The sequence below is a fragment of the Quercus lobata genome, chromosome 2, assembly GCF_001633185.2.
Source record: "Quercus lobata isolate SW786 chromosome 2, ValleyOak3.0 Primary Assembly, whole genome shotgun sequence".
Classification (NCBI taxonomy): domain Eukaryota; kingdom Viridiplantae; phylum Streptophyta; class Magnoliopsida; order Fagales; family Fagaceae; genus Quercus; species Quercus lobata.
Window position 1 is genome coordinate 97,178,429 of NC_044905.1, and position 12,309 is coordinate 97,190,737.

A 12,309-nucleotide genomic window follows, 5' to 3' on the forward strand; every position below is an offset into this window, starting at 1 on the left:
TTTTGTACATTACATTTTGGAGTAACATTCACAACATTTTCACAACAAATTCAATGTGCAAGCTATTATTGGTTCTAAAATGGGCCCATCATTGACATAACTTTTTTTCCCACTAGTAACAATCTACCGGTCAGAATCTGTTGTGAATGTGTTATTTTTCTTACATTTTGAAATCAGAAATTAATTTTTCTACAACTACAATAAAATCTCACAATATTTCCACAACAATCTATGGTGTCGATCCACCATAAGCCAAAGTAAAATTAATAAAAAAAATGATTATTTTTAGACCCACCATAAACTCAAAATAAGTTTGTTGTGAAAATGTTGTAAGATTTTTTTTCAGATAGGGAATTAAAATTAATGTTTTACCTATATAAAAAATAATAATAATAAATAATCTTACGTCTACAACATTTCCATAATAATTTTACAACAAATTTGAGGTGGCAAATTGTTGCTGGTTCTAATCAATTTGTACCAATTATAGAAGTTTGTTTTTGTGGACCAATTACCAGCCAAGTCAGTATTGTTGATCTTGGATTTGAAGGTGATGAGGATAAAAGGAAAGCCTAACCACACGGACGTAAAACCGACGTTTTAATACATTTCCTTTGGGCGTAACAGACGGTGCTCATGCTGACGGTCATAGGGTCGGCTGACTCCATGGTTGACGGCTCCAAGGCTGACGGCATAACAAAAGTGAGGGAGGTAAATTGAAGCTGACGGACCGGGCACAAGTTTACTTGCTTCCCACGCTAGATAATATTCAAAGGATCCCCATAAGGAAAAGATCCCGTAAAATACGCTCAAAAGGACTCCTATAAGGAAAGGACTTCTACTCCAAGGTAAAGAGGTCAACCTTCTACTAGTATAAAAACCCAAGCACCCTCACAAACGAAGGTACGCATAATTTACCCTCTCTAGCACTCTAGAGCAGTGAGAATAGTTCTAACTTGACCTTCGGAGGGTGTTTGGCCGGTACCACACCGGTACTCTTTGCTAGGTTACTCGTTTTCGTTGTGCAGGTGCCATTTGCGATCGTACGAGGAACGTGTGACTCACTGGTGGTACTATTTTCGGCATCATCAGAAGGCAATGAGAGCCGATTGATCAGTAAAGTTGCTGGCAGATTGGGACAATTGAAGTACGCATGATGCACTAACAGAAAAGCCAAGAGCAAGTGAATGCATGGCCTCTCTATTGGCATCATGAGTTTGCACCAGAGAGACAGAATACTCTTTGAACTCTGGAACTAAAATAGAATAGCCCTTGAAGATACTTAAATCAAGGAATGAATGGGGCCAAGAAAATGGAGAAAATAGTTAGCTATCAATTCACACATTCACACTAGACAAGACTTCTACCGTGCATGACAAGGAATTAAGGACAAGTTTTTGTGAATTGGATGTGATCAAGTGATGACAAAAAAGAACAGCTATTTTTCTCAGTGCTAGACTAATTGAAGTAGCACGACTAAAGTCCCTAGTTGGTGAACCTCTGTTTTTCTATAAGGATAATAGATCCACGTGGGAAGGAAATCAAGCCTATGATTCTATTAGAATATCATTTTCGACTTTATAGTAAAATCTATTTTTATACTTTTTTTTTTTTTCATAAAAGGTTTTTAAAAGCCTTTCCTAAAGGAAAGAAAACCAATTCCGTTTAAGCGGGAGACTTGTACAATACATGATGAAGAAAAAATGGTTAATTCATTCGGCAAACAGGACCCCACACCCCTCATGTGAGGGGGAGGATGCATGTTACAGAAGCATAATGGATTTTCTCGTGTGTAGGGGAGGTGATGATAGAGAAGAATTTACTGTTCACAGGCATATGAAATCTCAGTGCTTGACTAATGAAAGTAGCACGATTAACCAGTGGCGACGCCACTCAGAGGTCAGGGTGTTCCCAGGAACACCCTGACTTGAAAAAAAAAATTATATATAATAATTTAAATTTTTTTATTTGTTTATCCTAAAAAAAAAATAGGAACACCCTCAAGCAATATCAGGAACACCCTCAAAATTTTTATGCCAAAAAAATTTTGAACTAAAATCTATTAAAAAAAAAAATTTGTAACAGAGAATCAGAAAAGAAAAGAAAAAAAAAAATAAAGCCAAAATCATTAGTTTTTGTCGTCACAGCCACTCACCACCACATCGCCGGTCACTTCCATGTTTCCGGCCACTTCCATTTGGTCAACCGCAGTCTCCCCACTTGCTTTAGCTTCTTCTTCCCCACCTTTTCTTCTCCGTTCTCTGTTTTTCTTCGACTTTTCCGCTTCTTTGTTCTTTGGTATTTCTAGTTTTGAATGCCAATTGCCGTATGTTGTTTTGTACACTAGAGTCCCACTCCCCACGTGAATACTGAAGTCATTAAATGAGTCAACAGTTTTCAAAATTTTCAAGCTTATCTCCAACCACCCACGTGCCTAGCTTTAACTTTTGCACATTGATTTTTATTTCTTTTGTTTTTTCATTACTGCATTTAGTAAGTACATGTACTTGGTACTATTATTAAACTACAACTCTTCTAAAAAAAAAAATTTATACTACAACCATAATTATTACTAATATTTAAAAGAATTATCATGTCAAACTTTAAAATCATTTTATATTTTTTGAAGAGAATATATAAAATTTTTAAGAGAATATATATATTTAGCGGTAATTTCAAAACAGTACACCGGTATTAATCGGTACCGAAATATTTCGTTTCTCTAACTAAACCAAAACGGCCTCTAGTACGGTATCGGAGAGGCAAAGGTGTGTGCACACATGACGTGTGTGCTAGTGTGTGCTAATGCACAGCGGGGTGTGTGCTAGACTGCTATTACTTAGTAAAAAAAATTAACGAAGCAACTAAACATCAATAATTAATAATTTAATTAACTAATACATTATAAAAGACAAACAAATTAAATTATGTTAGGCTAAACAACAATTAATAATTAATGAAACAACAATACAACAAATTATAGTTTATAAAAGAAAAACAAATTTATGAAACAATTAAACAACAATAATTAATAATTTTATTAATGTGGGGCCAGAGAACTTATGACACGGCCCACTTTCCACTAGGGCCCAGGGCTCGTGCCGAGGAGGGTAGTTGCCGAGGACGAGTAGGGAAAGACCAAATAGCCTAGAGACACAGCCGAGGATGACCCTGTCATCGGCATCCCAAAACTTCAAAGGGAAAAGCGACATATCGTCAAAGGCCGCCTCCAAAAGGTCCCCAGAAGAAGAGACGAGTAGAATAGGACCCATATAGGAGTACGGAATAGAGGTGGTTCAAGGTAAATACGTCTCCTCCGCATTGAATGCGCCCACAAACGTCCTAACCATATTAATGAGAAAAGACACCTGAACAGTGTGGTTTCAATTATTGCAACTAACAAAAAGTAGGGGGAGGCAGCTGATGGGACAGGTGTTTGAATAGGCACCTGCTTGATCAATAGGTGGAGGTCCAGAATCAACCAAGAAGGGCTATATAAGGTGAAGAATTATGCGCCAAAAAGCCCGGACGATGGAGTCCTAAAAAAGGGAGAATAATAAGAACATGAAGCTCCTTGGACGAGGTCTATGGACCGGAGCCACTCCTGATGTACTGCAATAGATTATTATTAAACACTTAGGTTCATCCTTGTGCAAATCGTTATGGAAACCCTGATTAACTACCGTCTGGTGACTAAGACCTAGCCTTTCAAACCCACGCTCTACAAATTATATTGTTTGGGCCCTTAATGTACAAACCCAATATCACTTTGGGATCATTACAAATTAAGTCCTTACAATTAATATTTCAAATTAACTTATAGTTTATTGTATAGGTACCTTTGTTTATTTCTTTTCTTTTCATTTTTTTTTCCTTTTGAGATTTTACGATGCACAGAATGCAAATTTTTTTTGGTTTTAAGAACATTTTTTTTTTTAAAAGCACAAACTTCATGCTGGTCAAATCTTGAATTTCGGCTGGTATTTACTGAAACATCCAAAAACAGACTAAAATTACCCGAAATTTTTTCAAAGTGGAATAGGAACACACTGGACAAAATTCCTGGAGTCGCCACTACGATTAACGGTCCTAGTCTTGGTGGATATCGATGTAGATACGTACATGAGCATGTAGTCAAGCCTATGTGCTTGCTTCTCGATCAAGAGTTTCCTCATAAACCCATTTTCTGGTTTTATGAATTGCAAATCAAACTCATCATGGTGAAGTTCTATTTTTCGTCCATAATTTTTTACTATTTGTGAATTCTAATGCATAAAATTGTTTATTAAAAACAACTATATCATCAATTTAAAAGGGGAAAAAAAAATAGTTCACGTACCTCTTGAGGATTGAGAGCTAATGATGCTTAAGATCGGTTTAGATACAACTTATTTTGCTGAAAACTGAAAACACTGTAGCAATTTTTTAAAAAAAAATATGTGAATAGTATCGTGGGACCCATTTTTAATGAAAAAGTTGCTGAAAAGTGGAGTTTGTGGGTCCCGTGAGCAGTGCACGGATGCACTGTTCATGGGAGAAAAGTCAACAACAGCGGCTAGGAAAAAAAAAAAAAAAAAGAGAAAGGAAGAAGAGAAAATGTGCAAGTGCTAAACGCAAACGCCAATAAATCAGATCCAGACCGGCAATTAATCGCAAAGTCATCTTATTGAGGACCCAAAAAACAAAAATAAACAATTAAACAATCTTTTAGATGGAGTTAGACAACACATACCAAAATAGTGAAGCCCAAACTTTAAATTTTCGAGTCCAAATAAGCAACCAACCAAAGTCTCATACTTAGGTACTCCCGGAGTATAGTAAAATAGTGCTCTCTCCTCTCACATTCATAGTAGACCTCACGATGAATTTAATGAGTGAGAATATGAGAGGAGGGAGCACTATTCATTGTACTCCAAGAATACCTAAGAATTACTCGCAAAGCGCACACACCAAAAGACCATAACACAGGATTGTATATAGCGAATTACGTAATATGACTAGATTAGTCATGTAAGTGCATACTATGTTTGGTGGCTGCATTTTTGGGGAAAGTGATCTACCACAATAACCACCACAGCGTTGAAGCGCTGCCCACTAACTCCGCCATCATGATCTCAAGCCTCATCATGGATCCCTATGGGCTGTAATAGAACCCATCACTTTTTCTAAAGAGACAGGACCCGTACTAAAGAAAAACCTGACCCAGCCCATATTTAAATTTTTTGTAAAAAGAAATCTCACAAAAATTTTGAAGCTAATAAAGGTCCGACCCGTAACATTACACAATGGGTCATCACTCACACTAGATATTTGGACTTGTTCAACCCCTCTAGGCTAGCTGAGGTTAGTCAAAGCTGGAGTTGGTTTAATTTACTAAAAAATAAATAAAAAATCTTCTATTGGAGAGGAAGTAGCTTTTTTTTGGGGGGGAGGGAAGAAAACGATGATTCTTCCGAACCAACCGATCAAATGAAGGGAGATTTGGAAAACAAAGTAAAGTCCAACCATAAAAAAAGCCCAAGTAATAATGAAATGTCATAACTCCTTGAGATATATCATTATTATAAAAAAAAATGAAATAAAGAAACTGAAGAAGTCCCTTTTTTTATTTCTCTACTCATTTGTCGTTCTATGATAGGCATTTGAAAATGAAGATTAAGACCCATATAAATAAGCAAATGAAAAAAAAAAAAAAAAACCATGAGTATTTCCTAGATACTAATGAGAAATCAAACGATTCCGGGTGGGGGCTACATGGTCTTGTACTACATGGTCTTGTACATTGCATTTTGAACTAGGAAGTGAGTTTTTCTATGACCACAACAAAATATCATAATATTTTATCAACTTATTGATGTGTTTTAATCAACTATAAGTCAAGATAAAATAATATAAAGATTATTTCGAGACCCACCAAAACTGAAAACAAACTTGTTATGAAAAATATGTTGTGAGATTTTGTGAGATAGGGAGTGAGTAGGGAATTTTTTTTAGAATACTAAGTATTTTAACACATACACACACAAGGGGAGAAGGGAGAAGGTTTTAAAGAAACTAATAGTGGTGTATATCTAAAAAGACCTGAATGAGTAGGGAATTAGAACAAATGTTTTATGTCATAAGAAATACAATGTTGGCAACAAAGCGATAAGATCACATATTAGATTAGGTAATGTGATTACCCTAAAATGGTGGTAATATGAGATTACAACTAAGATTTATATAATGACTGAATTCCTTGAACGACCTTTTAGGAATTCCAACTGATTTGTACTGGAAGCTGAAATATTACAAAATTATTACAAAACTTATTGACTCCACACTTATCCTTTATGGAAAAACCAAGATACAATTGTGCAAACCATGTATTATTAATGGTCTTGATACCAACTGCGCAGGAAATAGAAGCAAATCTATGAAAATTAAAATTAAAAAAGGGTCAACAATCCTCAATTCATAGATGTGGATCTCAGACCTATGGATGGGGATCCCTAAAACTCAAAGAAAAAAGGAAGTGAGTTCCATCTAAGTCAATCTCAAACAAAATATCAGCCTAGGCCTCATATGCAGTCTCACTAAACAAATCATTGTATACATATAATATTTGTAATGATACCACGCTATTTGTGCGAGTTTGAGATATCCAAACTAACTAAAGTCCTGCTTTTGAATAAAAACCAAAGTACCAAACAATGACAATGCCAGCTATGTGGCACAGCATACCAATTACCATGTGGAAGGTTTTACCCCAGAACTACATTCAAGACCCTAGCTTAGTTCAAACACCTTTTTCACCTCATCTTAAATATAAAGAAATAGGACTGAGTTAAGGAAAAAACAAAAAGATTTATGTACCTGACCAACTGCATTCATTGCCTTCATGGCCTTATTCAGACTTGAAAACTTCTTTGCAGCAACTTCATCGAGAATGGAAGCACCCAAAAGCACTGACTCATTTTCTCGAGGAAGAATTATAGGGCAACCTACAACAATCATCGGCAAGTATGCCAATATTTCATATGCATACAGTAACACCCACCCAGCTCCCTCAAAATCGATCAAAACCAAACCCCACACATAACAAAACACACACCTCTCTCTCTCTCTCTCACCACCAAAACAGCAAAATGGGTCAAGCCCCATCAGGCGGGCTGAACCGCCCAGGCGGAGATCGCAAATCCAATGACGCAAACAAGAAGGAGAAGAAATACGAGCCGGCAGCTCCTCCATCTCGCGTGGGCCGCAAGCAGCGGAAGCAGAAGGAATGGTCGTCTATTCGATAGGGGGGATTAAACCCTAGACCTCTTTGTTGGAAACACCAAGAAGTGCTAATTGAGTTACAAGGCTAAGCCAAGGGTTAAGAAATGGGGATGTGGGAATGTGTATGGAAAGGAATGAGAAATAAGGTAGAATGGTGGCTAATTTGAGGTATTCTTGGAGGCATGGAGAGAAATTACTTATCATTCCAGTAATGACATGGTTTCATTTATACCCAAGCTCTTTATAAGGACTTAATCAAAAGAAGCTTAAGATTAGCCTGAACTACCTTCCCCACACATGATACCTCTTCGAGCACATGCCTGGCACACTCGTATTCACTTCACCATTGACTTTGTTACACATGACACACTAGGGTTGGGTTTGAATGTATGTGGTGGTTTAGGCTTTCTTGGACCTAGTTGCACATGTTGCACTATTTGGCCTTATTTCGCACAATGCACTGCACAAAGCACATATTGGGCTCCGAACACATTTGTATTGGTTTGAACGAGACATATTGGGCTCATGCTCAACAAGAGGCTGAGAACACTGCTAAGGATGATGATGTTCCTCCTGCACCTACTACTCCTTTGCACAAGGGCCTCTTGATCAGTACCACCAGTTGTATGAGATACTTATGAGGATGGAGGCCAGGATGGATTTTGATCAGGCTCACATTGATTACTGCTTGATATGCTTGGATGCGTGGTTTAATAAAGTGGAGAGGAAGCTTGACATTGACCACCTTGCTGATCTAGATGATGATTCTTGATCCCTTTGTCATTCATTACAAAAGGGGGGGAGATATTTTTGGGACTATGACTTGACATTGAAGGGGAGATGCACATGTTTAGGGGGAGAGTCTCTCATGATTAGAAGAGAGTGACTAATGCACCAGTTAGTAAGAGTGAGTTGATTAGAGTTGAGGGATCGAAAAAAGGTAGAGGAAAACCAAAAATCACATCAATAGAAGTAATAAAATCACATTTTTAGCTCAATTGGTTGATACCTCTTGGTGTGTCCATGACATTTAGAGTTCAAATCCCCTCTTGCCCGATGTTACTATTAAATTATCAAAATAAAAAAGGATATGTTAATTAAGGGAATAGCGAAGGTTATGACTTTAGATTGAGTAGAATGGAGGAAAAGAATATATATGATGGACCCTGATTAATCTGTCAAGGATCCATAGTTGACCCCAAAATTTTAAAACTAAGGTTTTGTTTGTTCTTGTGATTCAGCACAGTAATTATGCAAATTTTTGGGTGTCCCACTATCCAATCCAATGTTTCAAATGTGTTTTGGAAGTTGATATTTGGGATCTAAGGATTGCGTTTGGCTAAGAATGTAAGGATCAAAGAATATGTGATTAGTTATTATGGTTTTAGTGAAAGTGCCCTGGCAAAAGTTACATTAGAAAAGGAATGCAAATTTTTTGTCTGAGGAGTAAATACCAGATACCTCACCGGCTAGAATTGTGTATTAAGTAATCTAAGGGAACTTCTAGTGGGGATTCAAACTCAGGATGTCCGGGTCTATAGCTAATTCCAAGCCTCCCACCACTAGGCTGCACCCTAACGGGTGATATCATTGTAAACGAAAGGTTAAGCAATATACCTAAAACATTCAATTTTAGAGTTTTACTGTCATCGTAAATGTTAACCAGTCCAAAAAGAAGAAAAAATAGAAAAGAAAAGACACTAAAATGATGATAAAGAGTAATATCGGTTTAAATACCATTGTATCAATTATGTCTTAGCTTGAAATTTTATTTGTATTCTGTCATCCCAATATTTTATTAGTGTATGGTGTTCAAATTTTGAATCGTATTTTGCATGGTGTATGGTCTATGCAGGTCCTTTCTGTGGTTGGGCTTCTTCAAGATGAGGTTGATCCCATGGTGTCCGTGATGAACGTTGAGAAGGCTCCACTGGAGTCATATGCTGACATAGGTGGGTTAGATGCCCAGATTCAGGAAATTAAAGAAGCAGTGGAGCTTCCTCTTACTCATCCTGAACTGTATGAAGACATTGGTATTAAACCCCCCAAAGGAGTCATACTATATGGGGAGCCTAGCACAGGAAAAACCTTGCTTGCCAAGGTGCATAATTGTAATATATTTTATGCTTTTGGTTGTTTTTGTGTTTTGTTCTGTACTGATTGTTAGTTTATCAGTGACCAAATAATGGTTGTTGCTACGTTCCAGTCAATTTGTTCAGGTTAAACTGAGTATGCATTGTTAAGTTAGTATGATAGGTGTATACATTTTTATGTGCACAACAGGAGTTTAGCTTTCCATAAGTTTATGTATTAGGATGCTAGTATTGAAAGTTACCTCGTGCGTACTGCAACCTCTTTTTTCTTTTCTTCTTCTTAGGTTGCATCATAATCTTATAGATTTTCAGAGTTTGTTGGTGGCTGCACCATGAACTTGAGTTGAAGTCCACTGCTTGTTCATGAATACCTTCCTCACATTCTTGTCTATTTAGAACACCCAATTATTTATATGTTAATGATCTGTTAAAATTTAAATTGTAAATTTGACTTTTGAATCCCCTTGCAAGAAAAGTTGAGCTTTAGAAGGTTTGGCACACTCCTTTCCTATATCCTGAATATTGCCACCTGCAAGTTGGATAGAGTCAGTTGGGCTCTTGCTTTGAAATTGGTATAGAGATTTGGTGTTTGTAGTATGTTAACAGAAACGTATACTACATTTATGCTTATGGAACCTGTATGCGTATGGTATACATTCAACATATATTACATGCATGCTTTACAGCCTGTATGGAATTCAGTCACCATAGGTTTCTCTCATGTCAATTTATTTTAGATATTGGTTGGGAACTGTGATTATGCTTATGTTTTACTTCAGGCAGTGGCAAACTCAACGCCAGCTACTTTCTTGAACGTGGTCGGAAGTGAATTAATCCAGAAATACTTGGGTGATGGGCCTAAATTAGTCAGGGAACTCTTTCGAGTTGCAGATGATCTTTCACCATCAGTTGTCTTTATTGATGAGATTGATGCGGTTGGCACAAAAAGGTACTCAAGTTAATATAGCACTGTTATATTTCTTGCCTGCAACCTGTGCTGTAGGTAACACCTATGATTGAACTATGTTACCCAGTTATGATGCACATTCAGGTGGTGAACGTGAAATCCAGAGGACAATGTTGGAATTGCTGAACCAATTAGATGGTTTTGATTCAGGAGGAGATGTCAAAGTGATTCTTGCTACAAATAGAATCGAAAGTCTTGATCCTGCCTTGCTTCGTCCTGGTAGAATTGACAGGAAGATTGAATTCCCTCTGCCAGACAAAAAAACAAGGAGGCGTATTTTCCAGGTACTTTGGTACAGAATGTGTAGAAATGGAATACCATTGTGAATGATAATACAATTCCTTTGTTTTTCACTATAAAGATCTTATTGTTTATATTTTTCATGTTTCTGGCAATTCAGATACACACATCAAGAATGACATTGGCAGATGATGTCAACTTCGAAGAGTTTGTGATGACTAAAGATGAATTTTCTGGGGCTGATATCAAAGCAATTTGTGCCGAGGCTGGCTTGCTTGCATTAAGAGAGCGCCGTATGAAGGTGACACAATATTTCTTGCTTAGTCTTAACACATACATGAACGTTCTCCCTGTCATGTTGCTTAACGCATACATTGGCAGATTTTGTTTGTTCTTGCTTAGTCTTAACTTCACTTTCATTTCATATGTATATTTGGTGTCGAAGCATGTGCATGGAGGGTAGGGGGTGCACGTGTGAATATATAACCCATTTCACAAATACATTATACATGCATGCATTTAGACTCTTCAATTTGCCTTCATGATGCTTTGGAGTTTTAATAGCTGCTACTTGATGCAACCCTAGCCTCTATTTTCTCTTATATAATGCCATGTTCTGGTATTAGTCTGAATGAAGTATGCATCATGGGTGCATTGTTCTCAACTTTTTTGGGTCTGTGTTATTATTGATGAAGGATATTGGTTGATTAATCTATTGCTGCTTCCTTGGATTGGCTCATCTCTTTAATTGTTTGACCTGATTTAATTACTTGTTAACATCTTTTACGTTCGCTTCAGGTGACACATGCAGACTTCAAGAAAGCTAAGGAAAAAGTGATGTACAAAAAGAAAGAAGGGGTGCCAAAGGGCTCTATATGTAGATGGTGGCCAGTTCCACTGGCCGGAAAATACATGTGCATCCTCCTTGTTATTTTTAGCTTTTGATGTCAAATTAATTTGATGTGAAATATTCTGCTGAACAGTGGAATGCCAGCACCTATTTTTTGGATGTCACTAGTATTAAATTTAGGCCCTACCATGGGTTGACTAAGAAATTTTAATTTGATGAGTTCTCTAATGGAGATAAGAACCCTTATTTTAGGAATTGCATGTTTTAGGCTAAGTTATGACCGAAAGTGGGATGTATTTTAGTTTTTGGATACGACAAGCAAGATAGGTAATTACATGTTGGGCTCAGTGTGCCCAACAAAGTTTACAAAAAAGCATGAGGCAATGCGTAGCCCACACCAACACCAACACGAGGCCTAACATGTAGTATGTGAGCGGCTTTTGTCAGGGCCCTCAATTTCAAGCATTTTTTTTTATTTTTCCCCCTTTGTAAATCTTGGGTTCGGTTTGTGTCTAGTGAAAGATTTCACTAGACACGTTGGATTGTGGACACATGTCCACTCTGGGACATGTGTCCGAATCCTGCCATATCCAGTGAAAATTTTCACTAGACACAAGCCTTTCCCATAAATCTTTTGGTTGAATGGGATCAAGTTATAACTCGTTGTTTCCAGTAAAATCTAAATATGCATTTCTTAATATTCTAACATTAAAACATGAAATTATTTAAGTTGTCTTTAATCATTCAAATCATTAACAACCCTAAAATTCCAAAACTAAACTATGAAAATTTAGAAAAGTTAAAAAAATATAATGAAAGTTTTCTTACCTTTGGGAAGTGGGATGCCTTGATGATGTTTGTTTTTGCAATTTTTGTTTTGGGTATATTTGTAACTCCAA

The 12,309-nt window shown here is 36.9% G+C and overlaps 1 protein-coding gene across 1 annotated transcript; it reads left to right on the top strand.

The window, feature by feature from the left end:
- Positions 1-7,715: 7,715 nt before the first annotated feature.
- Positions 7,716-11,689, top strand: LOC115973980 (26S proteasome regulatory subunit 4 homolog). The gene is made up of 6 exons (XM_031094214.1): positions 7,716-7,884; positions 9,063-9,361; positions 10,133-10,302; positions 10,388-10,604; positions 10,721-10,861; positions 11,359-11,689. The coding sequence occupies exons 1-6, from the start codon at positions 7,716-7,718 to the stop codon at positions 11,503-11,505; spliced, it is 1,143 nt and encodes a 380-aa protein (XP_030950074.1). The 3' UTR covers positions 11,506-11,689.
- Positions 11,690-12,309: the final 620 nt, after the last annotated feature.

Bases quoted from the DNA above. Each gene is read 5' to 3' on its own strand.
- LOC115973980 (XM_031094214.1), top strand. From the start codon at position 7,716: ATGCACTGCACAAAGCACATATTGGGCTCCGAACACATTTGTATTGGT. The intron at 10,303-10,387 runs GTACTCAAGTTA...TATGTTACCCAG, and splicing joins GATGCGGTTGGCACAAAAAG to TTATGATGCACATTCAGGTG. The intron at 10,605-10,720 runs GTACTTTGGTAC...CTGGCAATTCAG, and splicing joins CAAGGAGGCGTATTTTCCAG to ATACACACATCAAGAATGAC.